At 43.9% G+C, this 19,228-nt stretch overlaps 1 protein-coding gene across 1 annotated transcript in view; it reads right to left on the bottom strand.

Annotated features, from left to right (window-relative positions):
- Positions 1-18,137, bottom strand: part of LOC144160516 (uncharacterized) — a 37,753-nt gene extending 19,616 nt beyond the window's left edge. The window contains exons 1-5 of the mRNA XM_077691783.1: positions 18,074-18,137; positions 16,953-17,183; positions 7,694-8,029; positions 2,565-2,666; positions 2,326-2,403 (exon numbers count right to left, since the gene is read on the bottom strand). Coding sequence (XP_077547909.1) covers positions 2,326-2,403; positions 2,565-2,666; positions 7,694-8,029; positions 16,953-17,183; positions 18,074-18,137 — 811 coding nt within the window. The remainder of the gene's footprint in view (positions 1-2,325; positions 2,404-2,564; positions 2,667-7,693; positions 8,030-16,952; positions 17,184-18,073) is intronic.
- Between the last annotated feature and the right edge of the window lie 1,091 nt (positions 18,138-19,228).

Below are 19,228 nucleotides of genomic sequence, written 5' to 3'. Positions count from 1 at the left end.
GTCAGTGTGTTAAATCCCACAGTTAACCAAATCAATTCAAGGCGTTCTTTTTTTACAGGTTTGTTTTTCATTGGAATAAATTGGTCTTTGCAACACCAAATTGCTGGTGTGAAGGAGCTCCCCAAATAACTTACCATACTAGAAGGATCAGCATCAGTTTCTTTGTGCTTTGCGTCTAGGTACTCAAAAATATTTACGCCCTGGGCTCTAGCCGATGGCAAAACGTGATTTCCTGTTGCTTCGTTAGGCAAGTAAGAGTTGTCTATTAAATTTTCACAATAGCACTCTGTGGTAGGATTTACAATATTGTATACTTATTTCTGGATCCAGATTCTGAGATACTTTATTCGTCACGAGAAGTCATGACCAGAAATACACTCATATTCAAGCTGTGTAATATTTACTTATTTACATCATGGCTTCAGGAAATGGTACGGGCCGTCTACAGGCGTAGGAGTTATCCTGGGTATAAAAAGAAACAGTTATGATGCTATTGAGCGGCTAGAATTTCTATGCAGGTGGAAAACAATGCGAGGTTACATTAGACTGCCAGCCACCGATAACGACCACTTGGTCTGGATTAACCGTTACTTCTGCATGATGGTGAGCCTTGTTCCAACAGTAGGTATCAATATAAACTTATAGTAAACAAAAATGTTATGCGGTCGCATTTTGAAGATAATTCAAGTACACGATTTATGAACACCGTTATCCTGCATAATATCGCCCTTTTGAGTAAATTGAAACGTATTCACTCTCGCAAATATTTCAGCGTCCAGAAATTGGACCACCTTTTTGCGAGGAATTTGTGTACGTATTCGTATGCTAGCTCTGATGTTGAATGTGTTCGGACAACCTGAACTCGACCTAAAGCTCTTTGAAATGGAGTTGATAGTGAACACTCGTCCCGTCTCGTTCCTTGTCCCGTTCCTTGTCCCGAGTGAACACTCTTTCCTTGTCCCGTCTTCTTGCGCTGTTTCGAATTTCAGTATGCACCACCAACTAGCCCAAACCACCGTTCTAACGGAGTTGATAGTACTGGTCAGAAACAAAAACGTTTTCGGAAAAAAAGTGTCGCGTTTGTTCGTGCCAACAATCATGGGCTTTTATGGCACCTAAAAGGTTTGCCGCAAAATTCGAGTGCCCAGTTAGCTTACATTTAGGGATGAGCATGTCTTTCTCGCTTTCTAATTACTGCACTAAGAGCGCGCTCGCTACTGGTTGGAGATTTTAGGATGTGCAGATGAGTCGCATCGACTCCAACGCGGCTACATGTGTTCGCCAAACATTCCATCTTTTTGGCTTGTAACAACATAATTGCAACCATTGCCTCCGAATGTGTGGCGCAATTGGCCCAAGTGGTTTTCTTTCTTTCAGACATTCAGGCATTCCCGTTGATAGCTCTATGGTCACGCACCCGCAACACGCACGCGGTGTAGTGTTCAAACCCCAGATATACCCACCGCTTGCTCAGGGAGTGCTGGAGGAGGGAGTCGTCCTCGTTTTCAGAACAGCGAAAAAGAACCCTAGTCTCTTGGTAACCTTGGTTGTGCTCAGAGCTTTTTTTAAGGCTTTACTCTTGGTATGCATTTTCGTTACTAGTCCCAGTTTTTTTAAAGAGTTTTAACAGCATTCTAATAAAATAGCTCTTGTCGTGTTCCTTGCCATTTTGAGCATGCTTCGATAAAGACATTCTACGGACGTATCGTACTATAGAAAACCCACGCCCCCCTTTTGCCACAATTTCAAAGAGCTGGTAACGTGAGGCGATTTTCCTGGATTTAGTTTTTGTGGAAGAAGACTCAAGGCATTGGTGCTCACGTAGGATTCACACATTCAAAGACATTGGGTGCATGCTCCGGTTTTGGCAAAATGGTGTACTTGAGTAAAGATTAGTTTAAGTAGCGCCAGTCCTATCCGGTTTTCATCGGGTTATTGTCTTGTTTTGGTCGTTACCTCCGGTACTTTGGAACGACAAAATCTCTTTTAAAGCAGGTATTTTCACGTTCGTTTTACTCTCGAGGGATGTGCAAAGCAGCGTTTCTGGATTACATAACGCAACAGAACACCGTCTACGGGCTGTATTCTCTAGTCTTATTATAGGCACGTGGTACGCAAAAATATCTGGCTCACACACTCTTTTCGTTCAACGGGTTTAGGCCAAATAACTGTTTCCAGCGCAATTTTACTACATCTAAATGCGTAGCTTGCGCACCATCCCTCTTGTGAAATATTTTTCCACGCACAAAATATAAGGACTACCATGCTTCTGCAGGTAAACGAGCCACACTTCATACGTTCAGAACAATCAAATTTGTAATTCACCTGAAAAGGGGTTTCTGAAGTCAACACTGCCGCCCCTATCAAAGGCGTCAAACCCACGATGGCCTCTTTCTCGAACACCTGCACCACCATTAAAATTTCCTCCGTCAGTTACTGCACCGAAGCCTAAATTACGCCCTGCTCTTCCAAAGCCGAAGCTTACACTTTAAAAGAAACTAAAGAAACTCGCGGAAAAATCAAAATAGTAATAATTACAGCCACCGCTTGCCCTAAGGTATTACCAAAGCTTGGTCCTTCCGAAGGCAGCCCTGGGCCGAGTCTTCCGAAGTCCCCAGCACTTGCACGAGGTTCTCCAAAAGCACGTCCCAAGGACGGGCCAAAACCTAGTGAAAGCCATTGTAACAAAACGAATAATAAATCCACGCTAGATTTTTTGATAAGAAAAATATTAGACACTGATAGAGATTTTAAAAAGGAACTTTGACCAGGGAAAATTATAGCGGTGTTTATATCTTCGATCAACTAATGAGGGGTACTATTGAGAGAGGATACCTATAAAACGTTTTGAGGAAGTATACCCCAGCAGAGAGATTAATGATTAAAATGTGCAAAATAGGATATTTGTGTGGTAGTTTTAGATTATTTAAAATAATCTGAAACACCAAACAATATTTGCGCCGCCATTTACGATGTTGATAGTGTCAAAATTTTAAGTGGCTTTATGAAAATTGGCTTCACCAAATTCCTTAACTGTTCCCGGCGAACATTTCACCCCAGAAAGGTCGTATGCTTTACCGCGAAGCCTAGCTGGCGAGTGAGCTCCCACACAAAAAATATGGAGTTGATGAAACCTACATCTCACTGGGTTTACGAAGTGTCGCGCGCGCAATATTAGTGTCCGCTATTCTGCCCAATGAGTCTAATTGTTTCCTCATCGTATGCGACAATTCCGATCATGGGAATTGAGAATATAGCGTTAGTGAATATTCGTCATGCAGTTTTTCAATCCAATTTAAACGAAAATTATTGATTGATTGATTGATTGATTGATGGTTGAATCGATTGATTGTAGGGTTTATTGTGATTTATTTATTTATTTATTTATTTATTTATTTATTGATTGATTGATTGATTGATTGATTGATTGATTGATTGATTGATTGATTGATTGATTGATTGATTGATTGATTGATTGATTGATTGATTGATTGATTGATTGTAGGGTTTAACGCGTCGACGCAACGCAGGTGATGAGGCGTGCCGTAGTGGAGGGCTCCGGATTAATTTTAACCACCTGGTTTTCTTTAACGTGCGCCGAAATCTCGTACACACAGGTGTTCTTGCTTTTCGCCCCCATCAGAAAAGCGGCCGCCGTGGCCGGGAATCGAACCCGCGATATCGTGCTCAGCAGTAGAATGCCTTAGCCACTGTGCCACCGCGGCGGGTAAACGGAAATTATGGCATGCGCGGCTCAGCGACCTTCCCAAACAACTCAGGGACGTAACAAAATGGAGGATAGGGACAAGATAAGCACTGGCGTGGCCCACAACGGAGGCTATGTTTGATGCTGGGAAATAGTTTCCAAGCACTTAAGCCTTAAAAATCGTAGCTAAAAAACAACAGTACCTTTGCCATCGAAAATGGAGATGCATTATGTGATTTGTAAGGAAGCAAATGCCTCACGGTGGCAAGTGAAGGCAGAATTGAAGAAGACATCACAGGCATATTAAAACATAAGTAGATATTGAGCTGCGGTTTGCTTTTCTTTTTTGATAACGAGAACGATCTCTCAAACAATAAGGGCCACGCTTAAAACTTTATAAGAATGGGAACACAAAAGCCTTGTTATAGCTTCTTCTAATATGCTTGCAGAACTTAATGTACAACATTGCGGCTGTGCCCACAACCACTTAGCAAGCCCACTTGAGCAGCCCCTTCCGAAGCTCGTTACGACCGCTCGCCATTGCTAGAAGCATCCTGTTGATTTGCTGTTCAACTTTCTGCAGAACTTGGCTGCCACCACTCCCTCCATCTCTTCAATGGACATTTGGAAGCAGCGTCCAAAGCATGTTCCGCTCGACCCGTATCGCCACCCTGTTTTGTGCTGCTGTTCCTCTTTTCTAGCAAGCGCTGGGTCACTATTTCCAGCAGCCCTCTTCAGGCCCTGATCTCTAATTGCTGCTTTTCTTTCTCTGCGCGCGCGAACTGCGCCAAAGTTTCTGAGAACCACCTTCTTGACCTCCGTCCGCACTGCTGTTGCCTTTACCTGTCACGCAATACCCTGTTTACGCTTCACGGCAGGCGCCCTTTTCTGAAATGCAACAAAGGCTCCCGCTTTCCCGCTCGTGCAACTTCAACATTGTAGGACCACCTCGTTCGCTCAAAACTAAGAGATTTAATACCTGAACACCACCACCAATCTTGATGAGAATAAACAACAAGAACAATACACGAATAGCCACGAAACGTGCAAGATACATTTAAAACGCATCTTTTCAAATCGTTATTAAGCCACACAAAGAATTTGCCAATTTAGAAAAGTTGAATTTATTTCAGCGTTATTCATCTCTTGACTCTAGGAAATAGACGATACTCCCCAATAAATTTACGAATGTCGTGCTACAACACTGCCATCTGTTGGGATAAGCACTGCAATTGGTAACAATTTGAATTCGCAACTGACCTTCAAAAATATACCCAAATGTTCCTTTACACAGGCGCAATACTCATAGATTTTTCCAAAGCCTTTGATCGCATGCCGCACAGTCCAGCAGTTACATCTCAACGACAAAACTACTCGCTGGATAAAAGCATTTTTGAAAACCGATCTCAATCTGTAAACAAGTATTACTGCATATCCAGCAGCTGTCGTGTTAGGTTGGGAGTCCCTCAGGGCTCAGTATTGGGTCCCCTTCTGTTTCTAAACTATATTAGTGATATAACATCTGGTATTAACTTGTCCTCGCGCCTCTGTGTGAATTGCTGCGTTTTATAAGCAGATCACTAAAGTTGAGGATGTCATTAGTCTACAGGATGACTTGTCCAAATTAATAGAATGGTGCAAAAGATGGTAAATGGAGATATACGTAGGAAAAATCAAACACATGACTTTTTCTATCCCTTGGCACTCCTTCCATTAAGTATTTTGTTGCCAATGGTTGGTTTGAAACGGTCTCCTTATGTAAATATTTGTTTCTATTTTTTTCAGGAGGGCTGCAAGCTGGGCTAGTTGGAATTTAGACATTCTTGGATAAAACCAGCGCGAATTCAGACGAAGACGTCCTTGTGTTCAGACGAACGATGTCCTGTCCTTCGTCTTCATCTGAATTCGCGCTGGTTTTATCCAAGAATGTCTATTTTTTTCCTTTTGATCTGCGCTGTAGAACTCACATTGAATACATCACTAATAAGGCCCTCGAAAAACATGGACGTCTTAAACGCCCCATTTTCAGTCTAATAGCAATACCAAACTGTATGCGTACAATTCTCTAATGAGATCCACATTACAATATGCTTCTTTTATCCGGCATACACATCAAACGACCTCCATAAACTCCCTCGAAACGTGCCGGACAAAGCGGCAAGGTTTCTCTTGCGCTGTGACTCTTCTGATTTAAGTGCGTCTGCTCTGAAAAGTTCTCTTGATCTGCCTAATCTGGATAACCGAATGAAATTTTGATCTTGTCGTTTTTTCACTAGCTTTACTACTCTGAGTCATCTTTCAGGTCCCCCTATATTTTACCGGCTCATCACATTTCCTCCCAAGCTGATCATGCGCACAAAGTGCCATAGAGTTTAGCTAGAACCAAAAGTATCAGAACTCCCTGCTTGCTTTATCAATAAAGGAACGGAAATTGCTCCCGCGAAGTATCGTTAATCAAACAGAATCCCCTTCCTTTCACATATCCTTGCATTCATTTATCACCCAAAATATTGACCAGTACGCCTTAGGAAATGCTGTCTTCAAAAAAGTGTTGTAAAATGTGCATTTTTTTTTTCAAGATTAATTTGTCCAGTCTAATCTTGTAATGTGTACATAGTTTGGAATATTTTGATTTTATTGTATGTATGCTTTGCAATGTGCCTACAGACGCTTTTGATTTCCCTCGTTGCTTTTGTTAGCACCTTATACGTACGCCTGTTGCAGTAGTAACTTATTTGCGCTGATACATGTTCCTCAATAAACAAAAAAAAGACACCACGAAGAACGATGAATAATCGAGTTACTCTGCGTGCCTCTCCTCCTTCCACTGTGATATAGTGTTGTGTTTGTTCTTACCACCCCCGCCCCCAATGAAGTGCCCATCACGGGTTCTTAGGGTACTCAAAAAATAATCTCCATGGGTTAATGAGCCATTCACTAAATTTCGACTTATTAACCCGAAGCAGCTCATTTTCAATAATTGTAGTAACTTTTGGGAACTTTCGTTCGTAATCGCTACTCGGAAAACATTTGCTGTCTTTTTGTGTTCATGAGTTGTACAGCGGAGAAGGATGGCAGTTTGCATTCTCCACAGACGTTATAATTTCCAGGGGTTGAGATAAAAAGACATCTGGAATTTTTTTTGAAGCAATTGCCGTGAATTGCTTTCCCTCAACAACGTTTGGGTTTTAGCTTCTTTGTACTGCATAATCAACACCTTTAGCCTAAAAAAATTCCGACGAAACAAGTGAAGTACAAGGACAGAAGCCATTTTTTCATAGGCTGCCCAAGTCATTCTCGTTATTCTGAATTGTTTTTCCAGGCTTAAAAGGGTTGCTTTGGTAGGTTTTGGGAGCTCTGCTATTCAATTTGGCAGGTATAAGTTTATGTGATACTGAAAAGATATTTCAATGAGCGCTTGTGTTGCAGGATTTTTCTACAACCCATAGCCCTTTTAATGGCAACCTAGACTCCGCGAAAATTTACCAATCAGCCTAATACAGAGCCTGAGTGCATCAACCCTATCCTTTGGCGTTCACTTTTAACAAACGATGTTTTGTGAATATGGTAAAAAAACATAATATTTGTTCCATTTTGCAGAGATGTTGCTGTACGACTCGAATTTGTGTATCTGTTAACAAGGTTCCACTTGCTGTAGCTTGATTTTATGAAAGTCAAAATTTTCGTTATCGATCACTTTTAAAGAACGTTTTTTGCGTGATTATGGTAAATAGTACAGTATTTGTTCAATTTTCGCAGATATATTTCTGTACGATCGTAGTTTGTGTACCTGGTAAGGTTGCACTTGCTCTAGCTTCATTTCATAGAAATCAAAATTTCTTCTCTCACAGTGAACAAGGATAGCTTGTTGTCACAAAGAGCTCAGTTACGTTCTCGCCAAAATATTCTCTATGCCGAATGACTTCAGTGCCCTACTGCTTTTTTACGTAAAGGTTCTAAGCGCTCGCTATCTAATTAGTGCATTACCTGGAACGGGGCTACCACCTCCTGTGCCACTGCCGCTGCCAAAGGGACCAAACCCCGCACCTGCTCCTAGAAGACCACTTCCACCGCCATTCCGATTCTCTACAGACCTCGCATCGCCAGGGCTTCTGTTCGGGACCTCTGCCCCGTTTATGCTTGCACTTGAAGGGCGAATCGTTGCAACGCTTCTTCCAGGCAATCCACTGGAGCCACCACTTGCAGCTTCCGATACGCTTCTTACGGGTAATCCACTAGAGCCACCATTTGCGGCTTCCAGTGACCCTCCAGTCGAGGCAGCACGTGCACCAGCTCCTCCTACCACTCCGCTAATGGATGAGCCTAGCCATGGAATGAACACATCGAAATTCTTAGGTTACACCAATATAAATTAAATGTTCATAAACCTTTCGCGTATACAGTAGAAGACGTTGTAAGTTATTTTTCTGGAGAACAACACAATTTTTATACCCCTTATTGTCCCAAGGGAAGAAACATTTTAATGAAGGATGTGCAATCATGTCATAAATTTAGTGCTCCAAGAGTTTACGTTGGCGAAACAAATACTGACCTGAAACAGGCTACGAGTCGTGTTAACTGTTGTTAAGTCCCTAAACAGTAAACGTATTTCGGCGTTAGAAAATGTCTGCATTTTTGTTCACCAGACCGCCCATTTTCGCAGTGATCTGGATTGACACATTTCTCGAGAATTTTCTGCCAATATCTTGGCAAAGCTACACAAAAATTTGAACAAAAAATACAACATTATATTCAACAGTGTATTGATATTTTTATCAGAATATATATGTCAATGCCCACTTGCGCATATGGTTTAGTTAGAAAGGGAGAAAATTCTTTCAGCGTTTCAAAAGTGACACAAAATTTGCTCCAACCAAACTGCTTCTGTCAGTTTATTCCGAGGCGGCGCGCTTCTAATTGCATAATTAATATTTTCTGTTCGATTGACAGCTCCAGAGAGTAACAGCCGCTTATTATAGTTCGTTAAAAAAGGTGGAAATCTGGAAACTCATACCCGATTACCCAAAAACAATACAGCCTACACATGCCGATCCTGACACACGTCGGTACAAAAAGAAGCAAAGAACAGGATAAAACTACTTTATGTGGTACCATCAATGGTAACTGTTCCGCAGTGGGAAAATCCTGAGTGATGGCAGATATTGTCATTACTTATATGTGATCGATTTTAAATTTACTTCTTATTACCTAGGGTTGGCGGCTAATATCGCCTTATTTCCTACGACTATCTGTTACTGTGGACATGAGCTTGCCGAACAGCCTTGAAACATAATGGAAGCCGTTTGTGGGGTGTAGTTAAACCTTCCCTTTGGTAGCAACTGCCTTGACGATTCGTGCAATTTTTAAAAATGACTAACATAAAGTACGCCTAACATCACTGCGGCAGTGCGCCGATAATAATATAAGAATTGTCTGCCAAAGAGATAATTTAAAAGGTGCTAATGCCACCACCAAAGGAAATCTCACAGCCCAAGTAACCATCTCAATTTGAAATAAATTGAATTTGGCATACCCTTCGGCTTACTGAATGCTCGGCAAAACGGGGGTAGCTCGCACACAGCATAAGATGCGGATTTGCGCCATACTACTCGAATGCTTTTTGAAGAAATCATTTTCATCAGTTAGAGAGAACCGGACATTTTTAAAATACATGATGTCCCTACCAATGCCTTCACTGTACGGTTAGTCCTGTGGCGTCAAACGTAAATCACATTGTGATATGATGCATCACTTTATCGTATGCGCTCGCATTAAGAACGTGGGCTCACCCACAGCTACGCACTAAAATTGTCAAAGTACATTAAAATTTGAATGTCATTATTCCATCATCCGTAACGCAAACTAGTGAGGCACCCAGGGGTGCTATTCCCGAAGGCGCGCGAATTTGAGCGAAGCTAGGGCAAAGCCGAGCTGTGGTAATATAATGACCTCATTATAATATTACGAGGCGGAGTTAACATGCTTTTAAAGTGCAAATGATGCTATTTGCTGATTATTGAGGAGACGTAACCGGTCTAGGGCAGCGGGCTTCAAAAAATTGTGGTTTGGTCATGGTGGCATTTTTAGGGCATTCTCTCACTCCACTGTTGCTCTAATGGCTACTAGGGGAAAGCAATTCCAACTACTTACTTTTTTTGTTCTTATTTTAGTAACCAGCATTTCAGAATAAACACATTTTATGTTATATTTTAGGCGTTCACATGTGCTTTATGTTTGAATTTTTTCCTAACAAGCTGTTTCTGTCGTCAACGCTAGCCAATGGAATGACGTGACAATGGCCGAATAGCAAAAAATACGGGTGATGAAAACGCATCAAACTCAAAATAATTGCTGCCCGCTATTAAGTTGTAGAAACCCCCATCCGCATTCCGAAAGCCTGAAGGATTTCCTCGGGGAACTTGTGTCTGCTGACGTGCGTTGAAGGCGAAAGCTTAGTGAGCACATTATCAACTTCTTCACTGATACATCGTACTTGCGTCCTTTTCCTCGCTTTCGTTTTTTTCTTTTTCTTTTTACACAGATTACTTACGCCGCCTTCTTTTCTGCGATACCGCGTTTACGTAAGTTTTCATTTGTTGCTGTTACTGCGTGAAGTACGTAAGCAAGCAGACTGGCACAAGCTGGCCTTGTTAGTATCGGACTTCTGCGAGGCTGGTGTGCACCTGTCCATCTCCCGCGCCATCGCGTTCAGGTGTCACGCGGCACGCACTATTTTACAACTTTTACCTTTCAAATTCTCAGTGTTATAAATCTTGCGAACAGTGCATATTAGCTCCACAAATCAGCTCCCGATAGTGGGCAAATCCCCCAAGTAGGCATGTGCTACGAAGGAAGGAATGCAACAACGACAAATTTTCAGATTTGTTTGCTTATTGCTTTCAGCTCTTCACCCACATTGTCAATAAAGCCCTCTACAGTCGTTTTTTTTTTTCATTGAGTCCAATCTCCTCACTCTCCTCTCTTCCTTCGCCCCCTTCCCAATCAGGCTTACCCTCCTCTGGCGTCACGCGCTTACAGTAATTCGCAACTCTCCCGTTTACTCGCACTCCAGGCTCTGTTTCCTGTTATGCAACGGCAGCGCCGAAGAAAACCCGTTGAAATGTGTCGAGATCCGCTCTGATAATAGACACGCGCCGTTGATTACCTACGTATATACATATGAGATGCCCGGCCCGTAACGTTTTCACAATAAATGTGCCTCACGCGATACCTCTGCCGCACTGGAGATAAATTTAACTCATGGTAATGCAACGCGTCGTTCTAAACAGGCTTGCGAGGAGACGATAACTGGAGTGCACAATCCTGCTACCGACGAATAAACCCGCGGTAAAAACGTGCAGAAGCCATGTCCGGTGAACCACCTAGAAAGGCAAGGTAAGTGAAATATGTCTCCAGGAATCATTTTGCACACACACCGGCTGACTGTCGACTGGTGGTGGCTGATGGTAGGTCGCTACCAACGCTTCTGTGGAAGCTGCCCGTTGCGCAAAACCGCAGCGCACGTAACGTAACACTTGCTCCTCGATGGTCATGAAGCGAAAGCCGCGTCGAATGCCTCAGAAACACGAGTCGCTCTAGAGATGACTGCACCGCCAATGCACAGTATTTTTAGGGGTAGGAATATGCCTGCTACGGCAACCATGAGCGTCACGGGTGCAACACGGCCTTCCAATACCACTCCAGAGTTTCCTCCAAGTTCTAATGTTAACACAACCACGGCCGGGCTAGAGCAGAGGCATGCGTTGTGTTGATACGGCCTTCGCAGTGGCGGCGAGAACAATGCGGACGAGCCTCCACGTAAAGTTACGTCACTCTCCGCAGGGGGGGTGGGGGTGGCGGGGGCTGCGGGAGCTTCCCCTTCCCTGTCCTTGCGCGCTTGCATTTGAAAGTGGTTTTGCGCGCGCGCGGGCTGTCTTCACAGCATTTGTGCTTGTGTGATTTAGAACAGACCATATCGGAGCAGAATTTTGTAGCTCTGTTATATTATTGCGGTGAAACCTGTGTGCTGGACGCCGGACTTCAACGAAATTTTTGTCAGGGCCAGACAACGCGGGACAACGAATGGTATTGACCAGTTATTCGCCATCAGGGGCGGATTTCTGGGTGCGCTCTAGCAATGCCGCCTGTATAAACATTGCCTAACGCGTCGCCCGCTTTCCAATTGGAGCGGTAGGGACCCATAGTTCAGGCACTCATCCACTATGTGGCGCGCGCCGCCGGACGCCTCGCCTTACGTGACTGCTCGCGAGTAGCGAACACTGCACCCACTTCTACAGCGTGTGTCTGTCAGCTTGCCTCGAAGCCGTCGGAGCCCTGCCTGGGGAACGCTAGACAAACTGTCAATTATTTTGTATAGTTTTCGAGAAACGGCGCTGGCTGGTGGACATGAAAGGACGTAGGAAGGCTACGGAGCGGGGAAAGAGTAGGAGAGAGCAACAGGAGAGTGGCTGTTTGGCCATTTTTCGCTCACGCGTTAGGCAGGGATTATACAGGCGGCGTTGGCACTAGAAAGGTGGGGGGTTTTTGTAGGGATTACGATGATATTCCACGGGACGATAATAATATTAATAATAATATAACAATATATTATTATTAAATCGTGTTTTCATGTTTTCATACGCTCCCTTGGATTGCCAATGGGCCCTTCTGGCTGCCGCCGAGAGATAGTTAAGGCTCATTGTTATTATAACTATTATGCACATTATTCTGTTTTTCAATTTAATAAATAGGGTTGGGTGTAGATTAGAAATTTTAATTGGATTGGTTGAACAATCTATTAATTAACCAATTAGTCGGACGTGTTCATTTGTATAATGGCTTAGAAATGGGCCATTTTTAATAGTTGTTTCTATTGGATTACCGATGCTACTGAATACAGGTCATTTTATGCGATCGCTGGTAACATGTCCTTGCAGTTGCGGAGGCCGAGAAATTTGCTGACAGTTCGATCAGACAACAGGCTGTTTCTTTTCTTGTTGAGAGTCATCCCGTCAGTACTCCTCCACGCCAGAGGATGATGATGCACCCGCCTCTTTGTGAATTCCCAAGGCTATGTCTGCGTCTTCTACATAGTTCCTATCACGGAACTCTCTGTGTTTTGTGGCTTTCGTTTGAGATTCTAAACACGCAAGGACATTTTCTCACTCCAGAGAGCGAGGGAAATTATCAAGTAGTCCAGGAAGAGCACCCCCCCCCCCTTCCCCCTCTAATCAGCTAGGTACATTTGGAGAAGACGAAATAATGTTCTGCTGCTACATTGCTGCTCATACTTGCCTTACGTTCAGGGTTAAATCGCAAAGCTGATAGCTGGCTTGGGTTGTGAATCTTACGCCCCAAATAAACTGTCCGTATAAACTCCTTGATTGAAAAGGTGATTGGCAGTGAACATTTGTAATTGCCTACCTAACGCTCAAACTACTAGGGAAGGATAGCATTATTAGGCGTGACGTCCCCAATGGCTGTGATGCCTCATGTAGTTAAGACGGAAGTACATGGTGTACAATAGATCCTTAGGACCCATTCCCACCAGCTACACCCACGGCCTCCGACGCTGAAGGGCAAGATCTGACTAAAAGAAAAAGAAAAAGAAAATGTGACACCTCATATAACAGGTGCTTCTTGTCTTTGTCACCCCTGGTTAAGGAGCCAAATAGGCTCCGAACCGTTGGATCACTTTAAATAAACGCACTTGGTTTGGGTATTTGCCTCTTCCTGAAGTTAAACCCTACCAGTCAGAGTCTTTCAAAGATGTTCACATTCACAGTGGCCGGAAGTACTGCTTAGTACTCGACCGCCAAATTAAGCTTAACGTCAACCTGGTGTTTAAAGGAGTACTGACACGAAATTTTTATGTTACGTTTTTTTCGCTGCTATGCGTGCCTACCAGCCCACTAATCATAGAATGACAGATTAGACGGTCGAGTGCAGCGTAAACATTCATTTACGGCGTCGTTTATTCGTGCCAGTTTCGGTTTCGACTGAAAAACGCCGAGCGGCCGCCATGACAGCATGTATAACATGACGTCACCATTCTTGCCGTATCGCTGCCTCTCTGGAAGCGCGCGCGAGCGAGCGCACGCGCGCGCCCAGACCGGCCGAGGTTTTCGCCGTCCCCACAGGCCCGGGCAGCATGACGTCAGTCCCAAAACCATGACGTGTACACACGCCCGAGCAGCGCGCGCCAACCACAGCCAGCGCGTCGGCTTCGTCACGGGAGCCCCGACGTCGGCAGTTTGGGGCACGTAGCAGATGATGTCACGTCCGCCCGCTCTGGGCTTTCTCGTGCGGGCGGAAATTAAAATGGATTTTAAATATGTTTCGCTGAACGGTTGCTGCTGAAACTTGCTGGGAGATATCTCCTGATAAAAAGGAAGCGTTTTACATAGTTATCTCAGCTTTGAAATTTCGTGTCAGTACTCCTTTAACATCTGTAATCGATACCCGCTGCTTGATGTGCAACAAGTAGGTGGTTGCTTGGCACGTGCTTAGGCTGAATGTAAAGACTCCTAATCTTCACGCTACATACAAACCTAAGAACATGTCCAACTATTCCTTTCGCTAGTGACGATGGGCGATTCGGTGACATGATCATGGCCAATTCAGCAGATCTTTAAGCCTGTGGCGACGACATTCTCACTCGCAATGCTCCCACACTAACTCGCCAATGGCAATAATAGCTATCGTGGGTAGCTCACGGTCAATTTAAGACTCTAATTTGATGGCAACGCCAGCATTCCGACTCATAAGTCTGAAGAATCAACTTTAGGGGAGGGCCCAGAGCAGATGACAGCTCTGTTAGAAGATTGTCCAATTCACGAAGCCTCAGTCGGAAAGACGTTGGCGGACAACTTCGCACCCACAATTCAATATTACCTGATGACGCTTTATTCTTCCACCGTACGTGAGAGCTTACGTGCCCTGTGGTATTTATTACCTATCACTCTAAAGTGATTTTTTTAGAAATCGTAAAGATTTCTTCTGACCTGACGTAGATTCATACGTCAAAAATCGTGCGAAACTGACTTGGGCCCACAAATCTTCCTGAACCATGTACGCAACAAGAGGGGTCCTAAAATCGCCGCGACCCTGGCACTGCCTGTTATGCGCTGTAGTCTATCGCAGATAGCCTAATTGAAACTTGGTGATATGCTATAATTTTGAATGCCTTTTTTGTGTAGCGTAAATACAAAAACTAGTGTCGGCACAATACTGAATTGACTGAAGAGCTTTTGTGGCAGCCCAGATGGCGGACGTAATCTTGACACAAGGGCAGACAACTATATTTTATTTTCGAGCCATGAAGGCAACAATTATCTTCAATAAGTTAAACACCATGTGACCATTTATGCCAGTTTATAAATATTAATCAGCTACGCTTGCTAAATTGCTGACGCTTGTTTTGCACCACATAGGTTCACTAGAGCAACGAAAATGTAGTAAACATGAAGGTATAAGTCTTGTGAAAAACCGCTCTCTTTTTTTCTTGCAAGGATATACAGGGTGATCAAAGTCAATTCGACAGATTTTTTTCTAAATTAGGCGCATAGATTCACGTGAAGATCACACCTACAGTTGCGTTATGCGCCCAGAAGGACACAAAAAGAGGTAGTAAATATATATATCGGTGGCTTATTTAACTAAAATTGAATACTTAACTTTTGAGTGGCTGCAGTAGGCAGGCATGTATGTTTGTATTAAAAAGCGAGTCGCAATCGTCTTTCTCCGCAGTTTCAGTTGCCAGAATTCTTCTAGTGCATCCGTACTCCGAGATATCGAACTGCAAAATTTAATTGCAGTTCGCATAATTACGCATGCAAGGCAGTGGGGACCGGCGCAAGCTCCTCCCTTTTGTGACGTGCCTGAAGTGTATGGTGTCTAGTTTGAAAACGGGGTGGAGCCATAAGCAAAAGTTATAACCGCCACCCTTTTAGTCTTGGCGGGCGTTATCGCATTCTGCAGTACTCAGAACCCCTATCGAACACAGATCAAAGGGGAGGAGCTTCGCACCGGTCTTCTCTGTCTAGCATGCGTAATCATGCGAACGGCAATTACACTTCGCAGTTAGACATCTTGGAGTGCAGATGCGCCCGAAGAATTCTGGCAAATGAAACTGCGTAGAAACACGATTGCCTCTAACGTTTCAATACAAAGATGGTTGCCTACTGCTGCCATTAAAAAGTTAATTATTCAATTTTGGTTAATTAAGCCGCCGACACAAATAATTACTACCTCATTTTGTGTCATCCTGGGCGCATAGCGTCATTCTAGGGGTGGTCTTGACGTAAATCTAAGCGCCTAATTTTAAAAACCTGTCAACCTAATTTTGATCACCCTGTATTTTAAACAAGTGTCCAGTGCAATTAAAGTTAAACTACAGGTGCACTTCTAAGAAATCAGCAAACAAGAATGCAAACTGCCACGTAAACCGAAACTGGAAATATTGCAACAAACTGCAAAGCACAAAGTGTGCGCACAAATATTGGCGGGCCTGCTTCGCGAAGCAACATGACAGGTGGACCAAAAAATTATGTGAAACGTTAACTCTACTATGACTATGAGATCTTTGCCTACTAACCATTTTTTTGGAACAATATCAGCCGCCCTAAACGAAGAGTTCAGCAGGAGCACCATGGACCATGGGTCTTAGTAACAACTATTGACCAGTGCCACAATTGTGTTTCACAGGAGCTTATTACAGGTGTCATAAAAAACACCTCCAAAGGCCAAGTTGCCATGTTGATAAGGAATATGTTACACTTGTAGTGCACCTCAGTTCTGTTTCTTTTCCAGTGTTCTACTTTGTATAAGGCTTAAGCTATGGTAAGCAGCAAAAAGCTATATTAGCCAGCAAAATGCTTAAGCTATATTAAGCAATCACAAAAAGGCAAGTTTCAATATTTATTTGTTAAGCATAAAGATTATATTTGGCATTCTCTGATTTACTAGGAAGGTGAAAATAACAACGGTACCCTGAGTTATAGCTGCAGTAAAACAGGTGTTTGGTCATAACATTTTGAACACATATTAAAACACAAAATCCAAGAGGAAGTGACTCCACCACCCAGTTTCCGAGAGGCGCCATTCAATCGCAATACCGGGCGTTGATTGCAACAAAGTCATATCAACCAATAAAATCTATCAGTCATCCAGTAGGCAGTGCCGCGACACATTGGTCTAATTGTATGTGAAAGTTGTAGGACACACGTGGTATACTTTTTTCCTTTACCTTGTGCGGGGCGGCTTTGGCCAGATTGGCTGTCTGCGCCCGCTGTTCCAGGTCCACTTGTGCCTGAAGTATGCCCCGCTCTCGCTGCACCAGTGCTTGTGCTGGCGGATTCAGCAAGGTTTGATCTAGTTCCTTCAGAAGCGTTTGCTCTAGCGCCTTCACCAGTGCTTCCAGTTCTGCTTCCGGAAGTGTCTCCACCAGTTCTTCCACCAGTGCCTCCAACACGGACTGCTGGAAACGGGTAATTATATTTCATGGAGTTTTGTGGGGGCAGTTATCTAGGGTATGGCCTCTGTTATGCGGGTTTAACCTTTTACTTCCTACCAAACGACATTTAGCACAAATGCACCATTCGCGCTTCTGACGGTATGCAGAGCCAACACCTTGGATAGTGCTTGCGGCCTGGTTGCGAAGAAAACCCCCGGAGTGTTCAGCGTTATTCACGCGCTCAGGCTTCTACGGTAGCCCTTCGATTTATGGCAATCCCAGCTGAACAGGTAGCACGTCTTCTAGCCGCAAAAAGAAGGCAATAAAATTGATCGAGAGGCACGTCGCACTTCCAAAACTTTTACCGTCGAAAGGAGCTTTTGAATGGTAAAAGCAATGCGTCCACCATAGAGGCAACCGCCAAAAGGCCATTCAGTCAGTTGAAGTAGCATAAAAATACCGCTATAACGCATCTTTTTTCGCGTCAATTTTGTCAGCGCCCTTTACGGAGAACTGTTTAATAAAGACCGCTTACGAAAGAAGATTTGACTTTTGTATATACTTAGGACCAGTCACTCTGATCAGAACGGGCTTCATGGTAGTCATGTCTCGTTAATATGGACCCAGATAATATGTACACCCTGCCATAAGGACGAAATTTTCGACGACCGGTCTATCACGATGCAATATTGCGCCGTTTACATACAAGCCCGCCGGCCGGACTATGGACGGCTATTTTGGGCACGGAACGGGTAAATGCAGGCAGTTTTGTATCGTTATTACGGACATGGGTGCACAAATAAAAAAATGAAAAGTTCTTGCGCGCTGTTTTTGCATGCGTTCACAGTTTTTAAAAGATGAGATCGGCGGCTACACGGGACGGCTAGCGCATATATTAGATAGTTTTAGCTGACCGTGTTCGACGGCCTTCTCCGTACTAGCCGCCCGCTCAGTGCAACCGGAGCCAATGCCATCCATGACCAGGTGTGCCACGCATGCGCGATGGCGTTCCCGCTTGGTATCGGAGCTAAGTTAACCGTGAAAAACGGTCAGCGAAAACTCGCTGTTATTAGAAATGGGACAATTACCGAGCAACTACCTAAAAGAGCTTGGCCGCTTGCGAAGTAACGGCTATTACATCAACCGCGGGTTACTTTTACCTTCGTGTACACAGGGTGGAGAGCAGGTGCACAGTTTTGGTTGACCAGCCTTCGACTGTGTCGCAGTGGGCTTCCGCATGTCTAAGGTACTTTTAATAACAAAGATAGGACAAAACTAGAAATACAATGCATTTAATGATATTTTTGCTGACCATAAAAATGATATCTAGTATTCTTGGTTGAGATGATAAATATAACGAAACAACACGCGTTTTGTTCAAACGTCTTGACTCTATAATCGAATATAAGATGACCCGAAGCGGTGGCTGCGGGGCTATTGCACTATGGTGCTGAGCACCAGAACCAAGATTCCTGCTTTTGTGATTGAAACGAAAACCAAAAAATGCCAATGAGTAGAGATTTTGGTACAGGTTAGAGATCTCAAAGTGGTCAAAATAATCCGCTGTCCCCCACCTCCTTTCTCCTCCCCCCACGGATATCCTCAAAGTGTACGTTTAGCTTCAGCACATGAAACCGCTCAATCACAATTACATGCAATAGAAGATCAAAAAGATATTGACATCCCCGACAGTAAAACCTCCTGCCAGCAAAACAGTCAATAACCATACCAGAAGATGACTTACGCGACAGATGGTTGTTTGGGTATTATTTTAGCCAGTACATACGTTTTTCCTTGCCTGAGGTGATGCCGCCTGAACTAGAGCCGTTTGCAGAAGGGCGAGAACCAACTTGACCATTCGAAGACGATGCTGTACTATTTTTGGGGGTGGTAGCTCCAGGGACACCACTTTTTACAGCGCTGCCACCTGCGCCACCACTAGAGCTTCCGCCCAGGCCTGCACGAAATCGCACATTACATTGATATGGTGGTGTTTTCCCGAGAGTTTTCCCATGACTGCCGCGTAATAAATTATCCACACCCGAGAATAGGCTCGTTTATGGCCAAGA

Source organism: Haemaphysalis longicornis, unplaced genomic scaffold (genome assembly GCF_048455015.1).
Source record: "Haemaphysalis longicornis isolate Haplotype H1 unplaced genomic scaffold, Haemaphysalis longicornis Haplotype H1 scaffold_101, whole genome shotgun sequence".
NCBI lineage: Eukaryota > Metazoa > Arthropoda > Arachnida > Ixodida > Ixodidae > Haemaphysalis > Haemaphysalis longicornis.
This window is presented reverse-complemented; position numbering and strand designations above follow the sequence as displayed.